The following is a 22,974-nucleotide window of genomic DNA, read 5'->3' on the forward strand; positions in this document are numbered from 1 at the left end:
TGTTAAAGTGCTGGCAGTTCGTTGGCCTGTAATCATAGTGAGTCTATTTTAATATGAAGAGGCTGTGACAGTGATGCATGGTTTAATCACAATGAAGTATTTCTAACTTAAGGCGTTTCATTTTTTTTTGTGTGAGATAATGTGCCTTGGCCAAAGTCTTGAGTTGGACATTACTGCTGATCCTGATGAGCTGAAAGGAAGATGTGAGTGTCAGCAACATTGGTACCTATTCTAGCTTAGTAACGGCCTTTTGCTGTTTCTTGTGGCCTCCTTGCCTGTTTTGGCCTCATGAATAAAATACTTGGAAGTTCAGAGCCATAACAAACATGAGTATTAATTTCAATTTCTTCAAAGTACAACTAAATTGAAATCAGAAATAATAATAAATATAAGATTGTATCAGCCCTTAAGAAAAGTGTCACTGAAGAATTAATTTTCTTTCATGGAATTTTTAAAATACTTTTTTTGCTTTTCGCCCCGATTCCACACAGTGTCTTATTTTTTCCAGATTTTTCAAAGCCATCACGCTACTGATCAAAGCATCCTACAAATAGATGGATTTGGTCAAGTCGGTGAGCACTTGAAAGCCAGATGTGGAATTTTTAAAGCAAAATGAAAAATGTGAATTTTGTTTCATTGACAGTTATTGCTAGTACTGAGTTTCATCAGTGGGGAAAAAATCTATTTACCAGTTTTTAAAAAAAAACTTGAGCCCCAACTGGAATGCAGCATACAATAGAGCTAAGTGATCTCATTAATTGTAGATCTTTCGCATCTAGTCATGAATACTGATGTACAGTTAAACCACAGGGACAGGTTGGTAGAAGACCTGCTTTGTGGATGTTGAGTGTGAAGCCTGTTCTTCTATGCAAGTTGATGATGACTCTGAATTTGACTTCTGAATACACCTTACACAAGCACCACCTGCAGACTGCAGCTTGACTACTGAGGTTGTGGTGACCTTGGTTCTGGAATGAAGATGATGTTTGTTGAGCAATTTTCCTTTTGTCTTGGAGATTAGTTCCATTCCATCTGAAATCTTGCTGGAGGTGAATGTAGTGCCACTGTATGACACTGCCCTCTGCCAATAAAGGTCCAGTATAGACCCTGGAAAATGTGTGCCACCTTACAGTGAAGGCTGACAAAAAGAGTGTTTGAAGATTACCAAATCCAGCATGAAACTCATGGTATCCCAGTCAGCAGTGATTCTTGCTGTTAACAGGCATGTCAAGGCTGCTGCTGCTATCCACAAAATTCTCCAAATCAGTGTCCTCTCCCAGGACAATATCTTAAAACCCTTATTAAACTTGATGGGCTCCTTACTTATGACACGAGGACATTTGGCCCAGATTGCCCATGCGAACTCAAGTGACCTGTCCCATCGGTTCAAATTCCTCCTCATTTTTCTGTAGCCCTGCATCTTATTCTGCCTCTCAGGCCAATCGACTCCCTTATGATTTAATTGATAATGCCCTACAGAAAGAAGTAATTTATAGCATCAATTAACTTACCAGTATATCTTTAGGCTTTGGGAGGAAACCCACGAAATCACAGGGAGAATGTACAAACTTCACATGGACACTACCCAAAGGCTGAATTGTTGGATAGTCCTTGGAGTTGTGAGGCATCAGTGCTAACTGCTGCACCATTGGACAGGCCATTGTTGTTCTTGTAACTGACATAAAACACCTGAAATAAACATTATTCCAAACTCTGTCTTGGAAGAGAACATCAGGTGGATAGAAGAAAAAATTATGCAGCATCTTTACTAACCCTTGGGAATCCCTGGCTGATAACAGCTCAAAGTGGAGAAGGAACATTTAGGATAGCAATGAGAACCTTGAATCCATGTATCAGAGCCATAGAGTAGCTCAGTGTAAATGACCAAACTTCCCACCTACCTGTCCCATCCAAGATCTCCTGGTCCACCTGTGGTGGAGCCTGTGGTTCCCACATTGACCTTATAAGTCATATCAGAATGGAAGCAGGCCATCCTTGATCCCAAGGCTTTAAGGGTTGAATTAAAGAATGGAAAAGCATTTTGGGAGTATGCAACAGATTTCAAAACAGTTAGAGGGAGATAGAAAAGCAAATTTGTAGACACATTTCTGATACGCAACAAAACCTGGGCAATAATAATGGAAGATTTCAGTTGCCCCATTATTAACTGGGATACAGTCACTATTTTAAGTGATTAAAAAAAGCTTAAGAATTGTTCTGTAAGCCAAAACATAGAACATAAGAACACGAGGTCTATGCTAGAATTGTGTGCAATGATTATTAGACTATAGCCTGATGTTTTGTACAGTTCTGGTTACTACATTATAAGAAAGATGTGATTGCACTGGTGTGGGTGGAGAGAAGATTATGAGGACGTTGCCAGGACTGAAAAATTTTAACTCTGAGGAAGGACTGGATAGGCAGTGTTGTTTGCTTTGGAGCCGAGGGGAGGCTTAATTGAGTCTAAACTTATGAGGGGCCTCAATACAGAAAATAAGAATCTATTTCTCTCTGTAGAGGGGTCAAATACCTTGGGGGGGGGTGGGGAACATAGATTTAAGGTAATTGGTAGAAAGATTAGATGGGAGATGGGGGAAACTTCCTTCCGCCCATTAGGTGATTAGGGTGTGGAACCCACTGCCTGAAAGGTGGTAGGAATCCTTAATGAGTATTTGGATATATGCTTTAAAAGTTGTGACCTACAGGGCTATGGACTAAGACCTGGAAGGTACTGGCCAGTTCTAATGAAAGGTGATTGACTCGAAATAATAACTGTTTCCCTATTTATAGATGTTGTCCAGTGTGCTGAATATTTTTAGTATTCTGTTTTTTTAATTACTGGAAGATGGGATTTGGCTGGGTAGCTTTTCTGTTGGGACAGATGTGATGGGGTGAATGGCTGTCTCCGCTCCTCTAACTTCCAACAGTCATAATCAGTGGAGCATTTGAATGTACATTGGTGGCCGGTTAACGGGGCAAAGGGTAATAACAATGCAAATTAGGCATAGTAATTCATTCTAACCACATTTATAATAGTGCAAGTCTAAAACTTGATTTGTGGGCTATCAGCAGTTTTATGTGATTTTTTTTATTGCAATAATTAAGTTATGGAAAATTTGTCAATGGAAGCAATTTAAACCCAAATCTTTACTATATTCAGTACTTAATATGTCTGCTGCATGGTAACAGGTAACAAACATTGTACAACAGCTCCTGAAATGTTAAACAGAAGTGTATGCATAATGCATAGCAGTGCACCCAGCACATCAAGTAGCAACTAGGTTTGTTGCTAAAGTAATTATTTTGAGGCACTGTTTCTAACCTAATTTCAAGGCAGTGTCACTAAGTGGAAGTGCAAGTTGTTGCAATGAATAAATCATTATTTGGTCTAGTGTTTATAGCAGTTGTGTGGAAAAACTGTTCCCTTGCAGTTGCAGAGTGTTTGTTAAAGTTGTGATTAACACTAGAGGATTCACAGACTTGCAGTATATGAGAGAGTCGGCAGAATTCCTTGAGGCTACTGTAGTATCGATCTGAATTTGAAAATTAAACATTAAAAGCATAGTGTCTTTTCCGTCAAGGATTTTTGAACCTTCTGAACTGTCAGCAATAAATTGTCTAAAATGTAACAATGACCTGTGGTACCTTACAGGAAATGGTAGGAGAGGTAGGCAAGGGTTCAAGAGATTTTCTGAAAGATTTTGTATGGCAAAGGTAGCTTAAGTGAGAATTTGTCAAACTCTGCATTGAAAATGGATGTATCATGTTTAAGGTATTTAAAACTAGTAAGTAAAAGATGAAAGCTGAGACATAGAGGAGGTGTGGAATGGTGCAATATCCAGGAGAATTTGTGGATTAGATTCAATACCCTTAAATTGCAGGTGGGTAGTTAACTTCATATCTTAAGAGCTAAATATATTGAAACCATTGTATATAAAACATTTGCAACTGTTGTACTCTTAGAATTTGAATTCAAGTTGAGTGACACTAAGTGTGTTCCTCTGTTGCTGTCTGTCTAACATATACTTTAAAACTTTTTGTGGATTACTTGCTTTCTCTTGATTGATTACTGCAGTCATAATGGAATATATATTTGTGCCTCTATCACAAGTTCATGAAAAAAAATTAAGGTTACTAACTTGAAGACACCTGAAAAGGATCCTCAAGATAGAGGTTTGCAATCTTTGTTATCCTAATTACAGTAAAAGGATTGTTAAATATTCTCAAGTGCATTGTTTCAGTGAATATCTTAATCTTCAAAGTGGTGCTTTTTGTTGAAAAACAGGTGATAAAATTCTAGCTATTCTTGTGAATGTTCTGCATTTATGGAATACTGGCTTATCTTCAACTTGACACTGACTCTTCTCGGGATATGATTCTATATCTTTTTTGCAGTGTCAGGCCTGTTGGCCTTTGGTAGAAAGTATTTGAAAGTGGTGGGTTGGAGAAAAGAAACATGTTGGATGACAGAAATACATTGCATCAGGTCTTAAGGCAGTATAATGTTAAACAGAGGCTTCTTCATGAATCTAAGAACTCAGATTTTCTTTTTAGGGTGGTGGGTATTAAGCATAATTCACAAATTCTCATGACAATTTCCAAAGGCTGCACCCGGAGTACTGTGTGCAGTTCTGGTCTCCTTGCTTGAGAAAAGATATACTGGCTTTGGAGGTGGTGCAGAGGAGGTTCGCTTGGTTGATTCCGGAGACGAGGGGGTTAGCCTATGTGGAGAAATTGAGTCGTCTGGGACTATACTCACTGGAATTCAGAAGAATGAGAGGGAATCTTATAGAAATGTATAAAATTATGAAAGGGATAGATAAGATAAAGGCAGGAAAGTTGTTTCCACTGGTAAGTGAGACTAGAACTAGGGGACATAACCTCAGGATTCGGGGAAGTAGATTTAGGACAGAGATGAGGAACTTGTTTTTTCCAGAAAGTAGTGAATCTGTAGAATTCTCTGCCCAGGGAAGCAGTAGAGGCTACCTTGTTAAATATATTTAAGACACAGCGAGATAGATTTGTGCGTAGTAGGGGAATTGAGGGTTATGGGGAAAAGGCAGGTAGGTGGAGCTGAGTCCACAGCCATATCATCCGTGATCTTGTTGAATGGCGAAGCAGGCTTAACGGGCCAGATGGCCTTCTCCTGCTCCTATTTCTTATGTTTATGTTTGAATATTACCCAAAATCAGGAAGCAACCTCAAATCCATATTTGCTCATACATTTTCTCAGAAATGCATTCAAGTAAAAGTCAAACTTATTCAGAAAACATTTTTCATTAAAAAGTTATCTAACAGGTACATTGCATTAAGTTAACTCAATTAACTGTTCAAGAACTCAGTTGCTTGCCAGTGATGAGTTGCTGCCTTCATTATTCTTTAGTTGGCACAGGCTTCCCCTTTAGCTTTAATGTTGGACATTCATTGTCACAAAGATGATGGGCTGCTCTTGGTTGTAGGTTGATACAGGAGTTTTTCAAAAACAAAAACGGGTTGTGGGAGACGCAAAGGAATAATATATACTTGGTATATGCTGATTTTTCTGGTATCGTTTTGTTCTGTAAATATCCATGTTATGACTGGTCAATAATATTGTATCTGTCGTGCTGTGATGTCATGCTGGTGTAATTGCAAATTTTGTTCTTAGATTTGCAAAATATGCAGAATAGTTTTTGAAAATCCTTTTGCTACTGTGTTAGTTTCAACATTACAGTGTTTATAATAAGATGAATATATTAAAATATAACAAGGATTATGTACAAATGGTTAAACTTTAATGTACAAGAGTATTTTAGTACCTGTAATAATGTATATCAGAGACCTGTGCTTATCTGGAACTCCATAGCTTTTGCACTGGTTCCTAAATTGGTCTGTTAATTTGAGACCAAAATGGCTTTCAGCATAATAATTTCACTTGGTCTAATTGTACTCTCTTCTCATCTGTATATAGAGGCATAAGAGGTGGGAAATTAGATTCATTTTTCTCAGCCTAATTTTAAATAGCCTTAGATGGCAAGGAAAGGGATTTTGCAACTTAATTTGGAATCTAATACTGTTATATTAAGCAAATGAGGCATTTTAGTTGTCACAAAATAGGAATGAGCTCAGTTGGATCATCTGCAGCTTGTGCTACTGTTTAATCCTGTCCTCATTTGACTACTATACTTTCGCTGCATGATGATCTTAACTTGGATGCCAAAATGATCTTGATTATATGAACTGATTTTTATCTTTCTATTCAGTGAGGAAGATAAAGAAGATGGGAAGGATAAAAAAGTGTGGTATTACAGCTCAAAGGTACAGCTGGCTGAACTTATTGACTCTCTGGACAAAGAGTACTGGGAGTATGACCTCTGCAGAATACTGGAAGAAATGCGTGATGAAATTCATCGGCATATGGACATTACAGAAGACCTGACCAATAAAGTTCGTGGCAATAATAAATCTTGTCTAAGTGCAGCTAATGGTAAGTGAAATTGGCTTTGGGGGATTGGTAATTTATGCCTATAGTTTTCAGATTTGAAAAGAGGTGGTCTTCATTTTTCTGTTGCATAAGGGGATTTCTTTTCAGGTGTTAAATACTGATGGTTTGTCTGTACAAGTTGTGCTCATTGCGACCATGATCTGGAGCTTGAAATTGAAGCGCAAGTTCTGCAAATGCACATTAGTTTGGCCAGCATTTGAAGACAGATGTGCTTTTCATGTGTAAACTTTATCAGAATCACTATTGTGGGTTTTCTCTGATGCTGACTAATCATTTTTCTCTGCTGACTAATCAATAGAGTCATAGGGTTGTACACCACAGAAATGGACCCTTTGTCCCACCACGTCCATGCTGACCTTCTTGCCCATCAACACTAATCCCATATGCCCGCATTAGGTCCGTATACTTATATGACTTGCCTATTCAAGTGCTTGTCTTAAATACCTCTTACACATAGCGTTGTATCTGACTCCTCCACCTCCTCTGGCAGTGAGTTCCAGATATCAACCACTCTGTACATAAAGCAAAATTTTCCCCTAAGGTCCCCTTTAAACCTCCTATCTATCACCTTAAGCTTATTTCATCTTGTTTTGTTATCCCTTCCATGGGGAAAAAGATATTGATCATCTACCCTATCTTTGCCTCTTATAAATTTATATACCTCTATCAGGTCGCCCTCAGCCTCCTTCGCTCCAGGGAGAATGAGCCCAGCTTAATCCAATCTCTCAGCATTACTAAAGTCCTCCAATCCAGGCAACGTCCTGGTAAATCTACTCCGCACTCTTTACAATGCAACTCCATCTTTTCTGTAATGTGATGACTGGAACTGCACATAATACCCCAAATGTGCTCTAAGAAGTGTTTTGTAAAGTTGCCACATAACCTCCCAACTTTTATATTCTATTCCCCAGCCTAGGTCATATGCGTTTTGCACTACCCTATCTACCTGCATTGCCATTTTGGGGGAACTATGCTCTTGAACCCGAAGGTTCCTCTATTTATCAACATTTCTTAGCTGTATATGTCCTACCCCTTATTGACTTTCCAAAATGCAGCATCTCACACTTGCCAGGATTAAATTCCAGCTGACATAGCTCTGCCCAGCTCTCCATCTGATCTTGTAAAAGCCTTTGACAACCTTCCTCACTATCCATAACACCACCAATTTTAGTGTCATCTGCAGACTTATCATTCCCCCAACATTCACATCCAAGTCATTAAATATGTATCACAAACAGCAAGGGTCTCAGCACCAATCCCTGCGGTACACCACTGATTACAGACTTCCAGTCAGAAAACCAACCTTCCATCACCACTCTCCCCTATCACCAAGCTAATTTTCAATCAGATTAGCTAGCTCGTTTTGGATCCCATGTACCATAACCTTCTGGACCAGCCTACCACATGGGACCTTGCCAAATGCCTTGTGGTTTTGTTTGACTTGCAATTATTTAATTTTTTTCGCATATAGATCTCCTCCATTTTAGTAGAGATCCTAATCTTTACTGTTAGCTCTTGCAACTGTCTTTACAATAAGTAAATTTGAAACCCTACGAAGCCGAGTTCTCATTGGAATGAACAAATAGTGGAACATGTTGAAGTCATTCTTTGCATGAATTGTTTTTCCTCTTGTGGAGCTGTTAAGTTGTTGACAATTTTCTCAGGTGCCATTTCAGTAGTGTTGGTCGGTTCTCCTAAACCGCAAGAACATTTACAGTGGGTGCTATAAGTGCTGCTCAGTGACCAGATATAATTGAATATACATTTAAATGTGATTTACTGCTAACTATCAATCAAGAACCATGACATCTTTGTTTCAGCTGGAGGTGCACAATGCTTTTCTCAGATGGATGCAAGTGTTCTGGAATTACTGTTCATTTTTCGGATATGTGCACCATTTGATTGCTGCGAATGTGTTGGTACACTCAGAAGTTTCATATCTTACTTTTCAAGCCTGATAAGTGTCTGAACTTGTAAGCTTGCAACAAATGCTGTTCAATGTATTAATTATGCAGGTTGTTTATCTAAGTGTTCTGCACTTGTTGGTTTAGATAATAGGTTATGTAGAACTTGCCTCACAAATAAGGGACGTATTTTCTTTAGTAAATCTTTGAAGTCCATGCATTTCGTATTCTTATGGTCAACTAATTATTGGCCTTGTGCATAATGTTGTGGTGGTTCTATATTTGCTGTCACAAATCAATGAGAGAAGTCTCTGTTGGTGTAAAATAGCCTTCACTTTGTGACAAGAGGCAATGGTTTTTCTTTTAGGTGGGGGGAGGGGAACCTCGTGTACGATTTTTAAATTTTTCCTTCCTCTCCCCAGCTTTTCTCCATTTGATGAATAACAATCAAAAGACCTTGGCACCTTAATGATGCTGATACTAGTTTTAACAAGACCTGTTGGTTTTGATATTTTAAGAGAAAACTGCAGTTTTGTTTTGTTTTTCTTCTACGCATAAAATATTTCAGCAGTCTTTATCTTTACCCCCACCCTTCACTACTTTGGAATTAATTCCATTTCACTATGATTTACCACAGACCCATCACTTGGCCTCGGTTGAAGGGCGAGCCCATGTCCTTTCATTGATAGAGCACAATTAATAACTCGAGCTATGTTTGCACTCTTTTTATGTGGCTGCGTGGTTTATGTAATTATTTCTCTTGGCTGCAGCTTTTCAATTATCAAATTTGGATTTAAACTAGATATGGGGAAAATAGAAAAATTATTAATGGTAACACAACTGTGCTTTATATTAAAAAAATTGCATGAGCTATTGGAGCAGATACCCATCGAGCTGGATATAGCTTTGACTTTAGTTGGTTGGCTTTGAGTTATTCACAGACTCTTTGTAAGCTGGTGTGACATTTAATGCTTATGCAAGTGGTTTTTAACATGGTGACAGGTTAAATCTTTCAAAGGTGTTTCTACCTGTATTACAACAAGCACAAGGAAATGTTATTTAAATAGATTTAACCAAGGATTTTGTTGATACATTGCTTAAAATAACTTATGCTACCTGTTTTGAGGGATTGCAGAATCAAAATTGCTGTTGAATCCTGATGCTAAAAGAATATTTTCCTTGTGCTTTGTGAGAGATTAAATGAGAAACATATTGATAGACTGTAAATAAGGAGAAAACTTTTATGTTCTGTTGTGTCTGTTGCCAGCTGACGTAATAGTAGTTGTTACCTTAAACACGTGCTCTGCCCAGCAGCTTGTATAGCACATTTTATTGCTGAAAAGCTGCCCCCATGTTTAATGCAACATCAGTTAGTTTTTGTACTAATTGTAACTTTGGGCATGAGAAATACTGATCTTGGATTTGTATGCATTTGATGTGAGCTCTTGCAACCTCCTAAAGTGGCTTGTAACAATTGAGAAATGAACCTGAACACAATTCCTGAGTTACATTTTGAAATATTAACAGTTGCAATTTATTAAATTTGTTTTTCCTGCCATGTAATCATAGCACAGGTGAAATGATTGTTTCAGAGGAGATGTAACATAATTAGCACTTGAAGTGCGAGTTTGAATGACATATTCTTTGCTGGAGGAGAAAAGTAGTGTGTGGTAGCATGAGTGAAAGTTCATTTCACCCCTGCAGTCAGCTGATGTGGTATATGTGGACATCCTAAAGGCATTTGATTAACAAAAAAATGCCACGTAACCACAGCAAGGTCAAGAAACTGGTTTAAGGACTGAAAGCAGAGTTGTGGGTTATTTTATGAATTGAAGGAAAGTTTTCAGTAGTGTTCCTCGAGGATTACTACTTTGCCTGATATATATCAATGGCTTGGATTTGGGTGTACAGGGGACAGTTTTTAAATTTGCAAGTGACACAAATCATGAAAATGAATGGGCGGAGAAATGATCAGAAATGTGGTTGATAAAATGCAGCACAAAATGTGAGTTATTTTGTTAGGAAGGTGCAAAAGTGGCAATTTAATTGGGGCTTGATTTTTTTTGTAGTTCAGGTTGGGGTGTTTTCTCATTCTTCACTAGTGTGTGGCAAAATTGAGTTCTTTTGGTTATTTTAAAAATTCTTGAGATGCAACAACAATTAGTCTCTCTAAGGCTTCACTAAATCAATATTGGTTTTAATAATAATACAGACTAGATCGGACTTTTATCTTTGTCAAAAAAATCTTTCATGGAATTATAAATACCTTTTTCTTTTATCATCCCATTTCTGCACGTTTATTCTTCTAGCCTTTTTCACAACAGTCATGCCAGTGACCAGTGTATCCCATGTACAAGTGGGGTCGGTTTCAACAGCCACATGCAACATTCTTGAAATGAATTAGAAATGTAAATTTTTAATCATGACTCTTACTGCCAACATAGTTTTATTAGTGGGAGAAAATGATTTTCCGGGACAGCCTTGGGAGATTTTGTTAAAAACTGAAAAGCTCAAGTATTGAATACAATATAAAGGATACAATTCTAAAGGTGCTGCAGGAACACTGCATATATGTGGGTGTCTTAGAAGATGAGTGGGCAGGTCAGGAAAATGGATTAAAAATGTATGCAGGATCACAAGCTTCATAAATAAGAAACATAATGAAAATGAGGATGTTACGTGGAACTCCAATAAAACACTGGTGAGGTTGCAACTGGAGTATTGTATCCAATTCTGATTGTTGTACTGTTGGAAAGATGCAAATGTTTTAGAGAGGAAGCAGAGAAGATTCACTGGAATGAGCCAGATGAAGAAGAACCTGTGTTGCAGGGAAAGTCTATCAAAGCTATTATTATGAAAGAGAGTATTGAAAGGTTAAGGTATTAGAAGTGTTCAAATAACAAGTGGCCTAGGTTTGATAAAGAATAACTGTTTTTGTTGTTGGAATGGAAATGAAAGAACCAGAGAACACTGAGTTACAGTGATTAGCAAAAGATCTAGCTGCATTGGTGTCCCAGGTCTCCTGTGCTGTTACCATTCTACATTTCTATATGCACTCTGGTTGCTTCCTGCACCACGTGGGAGTCGAGGATATTTATAGTGTTCCAGACAACCACATGTATAGGAAGTGCTTCCAGCTGTAGCAACTTGACCTCTGTGATTTGGAGCTGGAACAGTAGCTGGAGTTACTGTGGTGCAAGAACTCAGTAGATAGCACATTTGGAGTGTTGGTTACTCCAACTTCATCCTAAGCGGGCAGAGAAGACATGGATGAACACAAGGCAATCTTGCCCTCTAAGAAATTTTTCCTTTTGGATACTACTGGGGGTGATGGTTCCTCAGAAGAGTGCAATCAGGGTCTGGAGCATGTACCTTTAGTGGCACAACTGTACAGGAAAGGAGCAACAAGGGTGAGAAAGGAATAATAATTGAGATTGAATGGTTAGGGGGACAGAGAGGTGTTTCTGTTGGCATAAACATGATTCCAGGACAGTATGTTGTGTTCAAGGTGCCAGGATCACAGATGTCTTTGGCTGCAGAGAATTGTAAGAAGGGAGAGTGAACAGCTGAAGGTCATGATCCATATTGTGCCAATGACATGGGTAGAGAAAGGGATGAAGTACTGCATGCAGAGTTGATCGAGCTAGGAAGGAAGTTAATAAGTAGGACCTTAAAGATGGTTACTTTCAGTGTCACATGCTGATAAATGCAGAAATAGGAAAATAGGGCAGGTGAATGTGTGGCTGGAGAGATGATGTAGATGGGGGGTGGGGTGGATATGGATTTTTGTTTTGAGGCAATGTAACTGTTTTTGAGATTTGGGGCCTGCACAAATCAGTCAGTTTGTACCTCAGCAGAGCCAGAACCAATATTCTAATGAGGGCTTTGCTATTTTCACTCGGGAGGATTTAAACTAGATGAAAAACACTGATGCTGGAGGGACTCAGCAGGCCAGGCAACATCCGTGGAGAAAAGCAGGCAGTCATCATCTCAGGTCAGGACCCTTCTTCAGGACTGACGATAAGAAAAGGGGAAGCCCAATATATAGGAGGAAAAGCAGAGCAGTGATAGGTGGACATATGGGGGGAGGTGGGGTGGGCACAAGGTGGTGATGGGAGATCCAGGTAAGAGATAGTGATAGGCAGGCAACCTAGGATCTACCTATCACCATCTTCTGTCCACCCCGCCTCCCCTCTTCTGTCCACCCCGCCTCCCCTCTTCTGTCCACCTATCACTGCTCTGCTCTTCCCTCCTATATATTGGGCTTCCCCTTTTCCTACCTTCAGTCCTGAAGAAGGGTCCTGACCTTTCTCCACAGATGTGGCCTGGCCTGCTGAGTTCCCCCAGCATCGTAGTGTTTTTCATCTAGATATTCCAACATCTGCAGTCCTTTGTTTCTCGAGGATTTAAACTAGATTGACAGGTTAATGGGATCCTCAAAGGGAACTCAAGGAGCAGTGAAACAAAGCAGAAATGGAAAGTTAGCAAAGTAGTAATTGAAATAAATGGGGAAAATGAAGTCGAGAAGAAAAAGAGGTTAAAGTACAGATAAATGTTAAAATGATAAAATTTAAGGCGCTGTATTTGAATGCTCATAGCATTTGCAACAGGACAAATTACTTCATGACACAATTCGAAGTGAACAGGTATGATCTAATTGCCATTACTGAAACTTGGCTGCAGGACGAATAAAGCTGGGAACTAAATATTCCAGGGTATTTGATATTTAAGAAGGACAGGCAGCAAGGAAAAGGGGTTGGTGTAACCCTACTAAGATAGGAGATCGGTATAGATGTATCAAATGATCATTGCTTAACAGATAATGATGTAGAATTAGAATTAATTGGGGTGGAGCTTAGAAATAGCAAAGAGCAGAAAACATCGGTAGGAATTATTTGTGGGCCACTAAATAGCAGTTATAATGTTGAGCATGGCAGGAAATTAGAGTTCCATGTAATAGGTTTAATATTGTAGTTGTAGGAGACTAATCTACATACGGTTAGCAAAAATCAAATTTGATGTGATAAAGAGGAAGATGAATTTGTGGAATGTGTACAGGATGCTTTTCCAGGTCAAAATTTTGAGGATCCAATTCAGGAAAAAAAGCTATTTTGGATCTTGTTTTTGTCTAATGAGAAAAGGTTGATTAGGGTTCTTTGGTGAAGAATGACAATAGTATGATCAAACTTGACATTGAGTTTAAGTGCTGTGATTCAGTGTGAAACCAGGGTCTTGAATTTAAACAATATAAACCATGAAGGTGTGAGGTAAGAGTTGGCTGTGGTTGATTGGGAGAACACTTTGAAAGGCAATTTAGAAAAATAATGTATAAGTGGCAAAAGAATTTTCTGTAAGGAGTAAAAATCCAACAGGAAAATTGGCTGACAAGAGAAATCCAAGATGGTGTTAAGACAAAGAAAGTTGCCAGAAATAGCAGTAAGTTTGAAGATTGGAGCATTTTAGAACTTGGCAAAGGAGGACTAAGAAATTGATGATAAAGTTGAAACAGAATATGACAGAATAATGCCAAGAAATATAAAAACAGACTATAAGAGCTTTTATAGGTATGTTGAAAGGAAAAGAATAGTTATAGCAAATGTGGGCTAGTTGAACACAGAGACAAGAGAATTTATAGTCAGAAATATGGAAATAGTGGTGGAATTAAACAATTACTTTGTGTCTGGCTTCACGGAAGGTGACACACAAAAACCTTCTGGAAATGTCAGAGACTCGAGGTCCAGTGAGAATAAGGAACTGAAAGAACTAACTATTGTAGAGGAGAAGTTGGTGAAAATCCCAAGGATTCAATGATGTACATCCAGAGCTTTGAAGGAAATGGCTTTAGAGATGGTGGATGCTCAGGTTTTCTGGCGTTCTTTAGATTCTGGAATTGTTCGTGGATTGGAGGATTGCAGATTTGATCCCACTATTTACAAAAGAAGGGAGAGGGAAAATGGGGAACTGCCAATGTTTTAGTCTAACGTCAGTGATAAGGAAAATGCTGGAATCTATAATGAAAGATGTATACAACAGAACACCCTTGAAACAAATAATAGGATTGAACAGAGACAACATGGATTTGTGAAAGGAAAATTGTGTGACTAAACACTGAAATTCTTTGAGGATGTAATAAGTTGAATAAATAAGAGGAAACCAGTGGATGTATTGTTTGGATTTTCCAAAGGCTTTATCTCAAGCAGGAAATTGGTCAACAAAACAAGAGCCCATGGGGTCCTGGGGTAATATGACAGTCATAGATAGAGAATTGGTTATCCAAAAGAAAGCAAAGAGTGGGAATAAACTGGTGCTCCTCAAGTTGGCAGATATGACTTGAGGTACCACATGGATTGGTGCTTGGGCCCTAGCTATTCACAATCTACATCTTCAGTTTGGTTTAAGGCACTAAATATCATATTTCTAAGTTATCTGATGATACTGAACTAGGCAGAGTTGTGAGTATAGAGAAGGATGTAAAAGTGGCTTCTGGGGATATGGACATGCTGAATGAGTGGTGAGAACATGGCAGATGGAACATAATATGGAAAATTGTGAAGGCGTCTGCTTTGAATATTGCAGAAAAGTGGATTATTTGTTAAATGGTGAGAGATTTGGTAGTGTTGCTATTCAAAAGGATCTGTGTGCTTCTACATAAAGTTACTGAAGGCCATTAGGCTGGTGCAACTGGTTATTAGGAAGGCAAAATATATGTTTTCATTTATCACAAAAGTGTTTGATTACAGGAGTAAAGAAATCTTATTGCATTGTATAGGGCCTTGGTGAGACTGCATATGGAGTATTGTGTACAATTTTGGCCTGCTTGCTGAAGAAAGGATGTACTTCCCATAGAGTGCTGCAGAGATTCACGAGACTGCTTCCTGGGATGTCGTGTTTGCTGTATGATAAGAGATCAAGTGGGTTGGGACTGTGCAGTCTAGAATTTAGAGGAATGAGAGGGACCTCTTTGAAACTTACAAATTTGTTAAATGGTTTGACAGGTTGGATGCAGGGTGGATGTTTTCCCTGACTGAGGAGCCTAGAACCATGCCTTAGAAATTAAGGGCAGGGCATTCAGGATTGGGGTGAGGAAAAATTTCTTCTCTCTAAGAGTGAACTCTCTACCCCAGGGGCTTGGAGGCACAGTCATTGTGTTCATTCAAAATAGAGATTGATAGTTTCCAGAAAAGGGAATAGAGATGTGGAGATGGTGCTACTTTCCAGCATTGAGGTAAAAGATAAGCCAAGATCTTGAAGAATGGCAGAGCAGGCTCATGGGGCTAGATGGCCCACTCCTGCTGTTTCCTATGTTCTTTTGGAAACCTATAAAATGTGCATATTTATAAAGTTTTGTTTTAAAGTGTGTAAATTATAACAGCATTCCAAGTATGATGGTTTATTAAAGCAATGTCCATAGTAATCCTGTCATTCTCTGTCCCACTCCCATTCAACCCTTTACTGTTTATAGATAGCATGATTCTGTTAAGATATTCAGTACCAATTTTGCAATTGGAAGTGGGTTTTTAAAACAAATTAATTCTCAAGTTCTCAACTTGGGGGAGGGGTGCAGAGCTATGTTAAAGATTGGTTGGTAACATGATTTTTATGATATTCATTGCCTTGCACCTTACTTTAAACATTGTGGTGTCAGTTGCGGGGTTTGCTGAATCTTGGTGTTTCTGTTTCCAATATATATATCGTACATAATGCTATCAAGCTGTGCTGTCTTATCAGGAAGTGGGGTATTGATGTACCCTGGAACAATGTAAAATGTATTCTGTAATGTATGTGTTTGAGTGTTAATGTGAAGAGAAAGGTGTGATCATTAAGATGTGGAATGTCTTTGTGCAGCAGTGGGATATTTCACAATTTTTGGCATCTGTCCATGTAAAGTTGCTCACATTAAGTATCGAATTGGGCAGGTGCAGTGTAGGCCTCTCCAGACAGTTGCAGGAAATACTTTAATTAAGGCCATAATCAGAAGCTCCCCCTGCTGCTCAATGGATGCACTACTTTCATATGTTGGGATCCCTATAATACCCATGATTGCTCAGATAAATTTTTTGGCTTGACCCAAATTACTCAGAACTTCACAATGTCATTTGGAGCTGGGTTTAAACCTACTTTTCAGCAAATGTATATGTTAGTAATTTAATCTGATTTTTTTTTTAAAAATAGGTCCTCAGAAATGATTGCCACAAAACTCTGGACTCATCAATATGATTGAATTTTAGATGGCCTCTGAACTGGTAGGGCAAGCCACACAGTTCCAGGGAAGCTAGAGATCCAGCAGGGCCCAAAAGATGCATTTAAACATGATTTTAATTTGAATGGCTAAGCATCCTTTGTTATTAGTGGCTACAAAAATGTAGAATTGATAGAAATTCCCAGTGATCCTTAGTGGTTTAATATTCTATCATCTTCCAGAAACTAACTATTTGCCAATAATTGGAATTAAAACTAAGAAGTTACAATTACTTTCTATTGTAGTTGAAAGATGCTAGTAGAATCTAAAGGACAAAAGGAGCCTTAAGAGGATTGTCTTGAAGGATTAATGAAAGTATTTTGCAAATTGACCCAAGGTTCACCCAGTGAAATTCGGATATAGGTTAGTAAGAAGTTTGGCAGTAGTGACTGCTGTCTCTGAAAATGTGTTTTTCTATTTGATTTCTGCATCAATGGCCTAGATCTTCATTTGCCCTGAGGTTGCATTTACCTGTTTCTTCCAGTGCTGTTCTTGGGGTAGTCTTTTGCTAGAGGCTGGTTTCCCCTGAGCAGTTGGCTAGCTGACAGAACAGTGTTGACAGCTGATGAGGCTCCTCTCCCAGCTCACTGGCTGTCAAAATTACTGTTTAAATTGAATTTTTCTTAGTGTCATAGGAATGCACACATGCAAGCATGCACATGCATAAATAGAATTAAAAGCATTTAATCCAATTTAACTAACTCAAATAAAAAGCTTTACTTTTTTCCCAACATTAGTCTCATTTCATTGGGCCCACTGTAGTTGGACAAAATTAACCTGATATGAGTTCAGTGCGTGGTTTATGCTGGGAAATCCACAGAAGCTCTACAAAGAGTCCAAAAAAAACAGCACAGGTGTCCTGTGGCCAGCACTTTGCTAAGCAGAAGGCTGTGCTCTGGCCTCTGCTGTGCACACAGTTATGGGCACATCTGCTGGCAGGTCCATGTGGGTCACAATGGAAGACTTTTTTGTTCTGTCTTTTTTAATTAGATTGCATACAGTGACAAAGCTATTCCAAAACACAAGAAGCATGATTGGATAATTCCACTATCAATCAAGCCTGGTAAACCTGTACATGACTGATACTGAACTGAAGCCCATGGATTTGTGTGTTGCTATCTTCCACTGCTTGTGTTTCTGGTAAAAATGCATTGCTTACATTGGGAGAAGTTGTGGTAGCTTCTTTCCGATTTTCTGCTTCCTCCACTCGTTAAATTTACTCAAATTTGATGATTGCTGTATATTCAACTGCTTATCGTGAGCCTAGATGTGTCCTCACACAGTCAAGCCATTGATTGACATAGCATTGTTGATGGAGGCTTTTCTAATTTATGTTCATTTAATTTGGCCCTTTTTAAAAATATTTTAAAATAATTTTTTGTTGCTTATCCTCACGTTGTAATATTTTAAATTTTATTTTCTTAACATCCTTTCTTTTTTGCTTTTCAACCCAGTTAGTCTCATGTGCTTTCAGTTTCTTGTCTTTTTCTTAAATCGTTTTTCCTTACTACCCTATTTGGGGAATGGGGATTGCATGGAGCCAGGCTGGGGAGAATTGCAGATTGTGGAAACTGGGAACCAAGCTTGTTTCTTAGCATTTTACAAAGGGTCGTAAGTTTCTTACAAACTTGTAGCTGTGATAATTCACCAGATGATCTTTTCAGTGTTTGCATAGATCAATGTAGCCTCAAAGAGGAATATATGAATGTGTGCATGGCTGTTGTTGTGCTTTGTTTTTAAATCTTTTAAATTTAATATTTTAAACATATTTCTGAGTGGAAAAGGGCTGAAAAGATCAAATGTTCATGAAAGTATGTCTCATAAGTTGGACAACTTGGCTGTTGACTAGCATTTATTAATGCCTAGTAAACTGGAAATAGCTGACAAAATAAAATTATAACCTCCACAGAGTGAATGAAATGCCCTTTGGGATTCTGATAGACCCATTGTTTCAGCCTGTACGTCCCACAGAGCTTACTTTTCCCTACCTTTTGTCTCTTTATCTTTTCTCCCCTTATCTCATCTCTTCCCACTTATATCCATCTCATCTTTGATACCCTCAGCCACTTTGACAGTTTCCACTTCCCTGAATTTCCCTGATTGAACTCCTCACTTTTTCCCAAATCAGAGGTGTAGCTATGGAAACCTATGTGGTTATGCCTGTCTCTTTGTGGGATACTTCGAACAGGTTTTGTTTCAGTCATGCTTGGACCCCCTCAGTTACTCATTATGCCCCCTCTCTCACTTTTCTGTTACAGGTTGATGACTGTAAAGTTTCACCCCTTCTGCTGCTTAAGTTCAACTCTGCTCTCACTTTTACATGGTCCATTTCTGACTCTTGCCTTTTTGCTTTTTTGACTTCTATAAACCAACTCCTGAGATGGAGATAGCTGTGGGCTTGTATTGTATAATTGAAGCTCTGTTGACTACCTCCTCCCAAACTGCACACCACTTCTTAGTTTCTCCAGATCTGTCATAGCTGTTTATTTCATCTTCCCTCTCCCTTTCCTTTCAGCCATCTGAGGGACCTGTTCTTTCAGTGACTCCACCATTTTCACCAACACCCATTTCTTTTTCTCTCGCAACCACCGTGTACAACCTCTGCCATTTTACCACTTTCCTTCCCATCATCCAGGTTCCAAATACTCTTTCCGAGTGAAGTAGCAATCCCTTTAGTTCACAAGGGTGACCCTGAGCTTCCAGTTGTCTTTCTTTTCAATTCCCCATCTCACTCCCTTTCTGACCTCTGCCTTTTGGCTTCTGTTAAAATGAAACCCAACATAAGCTCAAGGAACAGTATCTCATCTACTGGCTATGCACGTTCCAGCCCTTGAGATTTAGTAATTTTACACAACCAGCCCTTCCAATTTATGTCATATTGGAAAATTGTGAAGTCATTCACTTCAGTGATAATTGCAGAAAAGCAGATTGTTTCCTAAATGGTGAGAGATTTGGTAGTGTTGCTATTCAAAGGGATCTGAGTGTGCTACTACGTACAAGTTACTGGAGGCCATTAGGCAAGTGCCTATTAGAAAGGCAAACAATACTTCCCCTCATCCAGGTTCCCAAATAAAAGGCATCAACCTGTAAGTTGTTCTGCTCCACAAATGTTTCTTGACCTGCTTGTTATTTCCAGCATTTTCTTTTATTTCAGGTTTCCAGTAACTCCAGTGTTTTCTATCTCTCAATTCCAGCATTACTTTTTTTACGTCTTTTCTCTGTCCTCATTGGTCACCTTTTCTTTATTTCTCCTTCAGACTGATCAACTAACAAGACTTCACCACCCTTTTTCAGCTGGCACCATTACCATTTGCATCATTGGGTTTCTCCACCCATAACCCATTCTGCAACTTAAAACATGCATGTGTTTAACATGTCCCAGTATTGATGTAGTTTCATCATCCTGAATTATTAACTCTGTTGCTTTTCCTAAATATTTCCACTATTGTTTATTTCTATTTTGGATGCATACTTGTGTTATGTAGGACAGTAAATCCCCAAATTAATACAGGAAAGTCCCAGAATTAGATTATTTCATCTAGTTTGCTAAAATTGGCTTTTGTACAACCAGTTACGAGAAGGGGAAAGTAAAATGAGTTGCCTTTTATGACTGTATACAGGTATAGCACCAGGAAAATAAATGCATATGAAAATCATGTAACATTTCAATAATGGAAGGCAATTTTTTTCATTCTGTACTTGACAATTTCATTTCAATTTGATACTTCTTGCTACTGCATTGGAATCCAATTGGCCACTGATTTTTCTAAATGAGCTTGTAGTAATCAGCATTTACTTACAGCATGTGGGAATCTCTTCTCTTTCCTGCCCCTTTCAATTAAAGCAACTAAGATTTTTATGACCCTTAATGATTCATATTTACTAAATATTCTTAGGTGAGCTTTTGACCAAATTCAAACAAAAAAATGATGGTGTTGTAGCGGCTGCTACCGCGATGTGAAAGCAAGATACTAGTTGGTGGGCTGCAGAACAAAAACTGATTTATTTTCCTGCCTTGCGCGGGCCTTTTAAGAGGAACGGTTCCCGCCCACCGAAAGTGGAAATGACGTATGTGCCACATCATCAAACTTTCCCCACATGCGGATTCTCCCCATTGCTCGGGGAAGACAAAGGCCCAACGCCATCTTGGGCCTTGCCGCTCCGACAACGTGTGACCCAACCAGCAAGCCGGTTCGCTTGCTCGGACGGTGAGTCGCTTCACAATCCCCCGCCCCTAGAACCGGCGATACAGTCCCCAAGGTTCGTGGGCTGTGCTAGCCGTTACTTAGGAGGTCAGCCTCTGCGTTGCCCTGTTGGGACCTCGACCGGTTGTTGTAGATCTAAATGGGCCGGTTTGAGGCGGTCCATCATGAAGACCTCTTCCTTGCCCCCAAGGTCCAAAATAAAGGTGGACCCATTATTCCTGATGACCTGGAATGGCCCCTCGTATGGTTGTTGCAATGGTGCCCGGGGTGTGCCCCTGTGAACGAAAATGAACTTTCAGTCTCGTAGTTCCTTGGGCTCACAGGATGGGGCTTGACTGTGCCGCAAAGTGGGAATCGGTGCCAAGCTGCCGAGCCTCTTGTGCAGTCTTTCCAGGACTGCCGTGGGTTGTTCCTCTTGGCCCCGAAGGGCGGGTATGAAATCCCCTGGGACGACCAGGGGCGCCCCGTACACGAGTTCAGCTGACGAAGCGTGGAGATCTTCCTTGGGGGCAGTGCGTATGCCGAGCAGGACCCAAGGTAGGTTGTCGACCCAGTTAGGACCCTCCAGGCGGGCCATCAGGGCTGATTTTAGATGGCGGCGGAAACGTTCCACCAACCCGTTTGAGGGTGGTAGGCCGTGGTGGTGTGCAGCTGCATCCCTAGCATGTTCGCTGATGCAGACCAGAGGCTGGAGGTAAACTGGGTGCCCCTGTCTGAAGTGATGTGGGCCAGAACACCAAAACATGAGATCCAAGTTGTGAGCAGTGCCCGAGACTGCAGTTCTGTAGCTGGGCAGCTTGTCTTCGGCTTGCTGTGCGTCAGCCAGGGCCGTGTAGTCAACACCCAGGGACAGGCTGTGGATGGTCGGTCTGGAAAGCACGTCAGCAACGACATTGTCCTTTCTGGAGACATGTTGGATATCCGTTGTGAATTCGGAAATGTAGGACAAATGTCGCTGCTGACGAGCTGACCAGGGATCAGGGAACTTGGAGAAGGCGAAGGACAAAGGCTTATGGTCAGTGAAAGCGGTGAAAGCCCTGCCTTCTAAAAAGTACCAGAAATACCGCACCACCAGGTACAGCGCTAGAAGTTCCCAATCAAAAGTGCTGTATTTCAGTTCGGGTGGTCTAAGGTGCCTGCTGAAAAATGCCAAGGGTTGCCAACGGCCTTCGATTAGTTGTTCCAGTTCTCCAGATGCATCCACCATGAGGGCGGTTGGGGTGTCTGTCCTAGGGTGTACCAGCATCGCAGCGTCTGCCAGGGTGTCCTTGGCCTTAACAAAGACAGCCGCAGCCTCATCATTCCAGGCGATGTCCTTGCCCTTGCCAGACATCAGCGAGAACAAAGGGCGCATGATATGGCTGCTGCAGGGATGAACTGATGGTAAAAGTTGACCATCCCCAGGAATTCCTGCAGGCCTTTGACCATGTTGGGACGGGCAAAATGGTGGATAGTGTCTACCTTGGCGGGTAGGGGTGTTGCTCTTTCGCTGGTGATTCTGTGGCCGAGGAAATCGATTGAGTTGAGTCTGAATTGGCACTTGGCCAGGTTGATAGTGAGGCCGAAATCATGGAGACAGGAGTACAGTTGGCGGAGGTGGGAAAGGTGTTTTTGGCGGTTATGGCTGGCGATTAGTATGTCATCTAAGTAAATGAACACCAAGTCCAGGTCTCGGCCTACCGTGTCCATCAGCTGCTGGAAAGTCCACACGGCGTTCTTAAGGCCGAACAGCATTCGAAGGAATTCGAAGGGGCCGAATGGAGTGATAAAGCGCAGTTTTGGGGATGTCGTCAGGGTGGACCGGGTGCGCCAACCCATGTACTGAGTCGAAAACATGTTTCCGCCAGGCTGCAGGAACCATAGGGCGGGGTTGACCTGTTGCGATGTCGCAAATGAGGGTCTGCTGACCTGGACTGACTAAGAGATCTTGGAGCTGCACTAGCCGCTTCCCTCGCAGGTTGATGAACAGGCTGTGGGCCCAAAGGAAATCGGCTCCCAGGAGTGGCTGGGCAATGGTGGCAGGGTAAAGTTCCAGATAAAACAGCTGTCGCTGAATTGTAATTGAACTGTATGGGTACCGAAAATCCGTATCGTTGTGCTGTTTGCGGCATTGAATACAGGACCTTGTTGCCTGTTACGAGT

General features: G+C 40.2%; 1 protein-coding gene across 9 annotated transcripts in view; it reads left to right on the plus strand.

Moving 5' to 3' along the window:
• Positions 1 to 22,974, plus strand: part of bptf (bromodomain PHD finger transcription factor) — a 148,583-nt gene that overhangs the window by 41,175 nt on the left and 84,434 nt on the right. For all 9 annotated transcript variants that reach the window (XM_052032810.1, XM_052032812.1, XM_052032811.1 and 6 more), the window contains exon 3: positions 6,243 to 6,466. In XM_052032810.1, coding sequence (XP_051888770.1) covers positions 6,243 to 6,466 — 224 coding nt within the window. The remainder of the gene's footprint in view (positions 1 to 6,242; positions 6,467 to 22,974) is intronic.

The sequence above is a fragment of the Pristis pectinata genome, chromosome 18 (genome assembly GCF_009764475.1).
Source record: "Pristis pectinata isolate sPriPec2 chromosome 18, sPriPec2.1.pri, whole genome shotgun sequence".
NCBI classification, from domain to species: Eukaryota; Metazoa; Chordata; class Chondrichthyes; order Rhinopristiformes; family Pristidae; genus Pristis; species Pristis pectinata.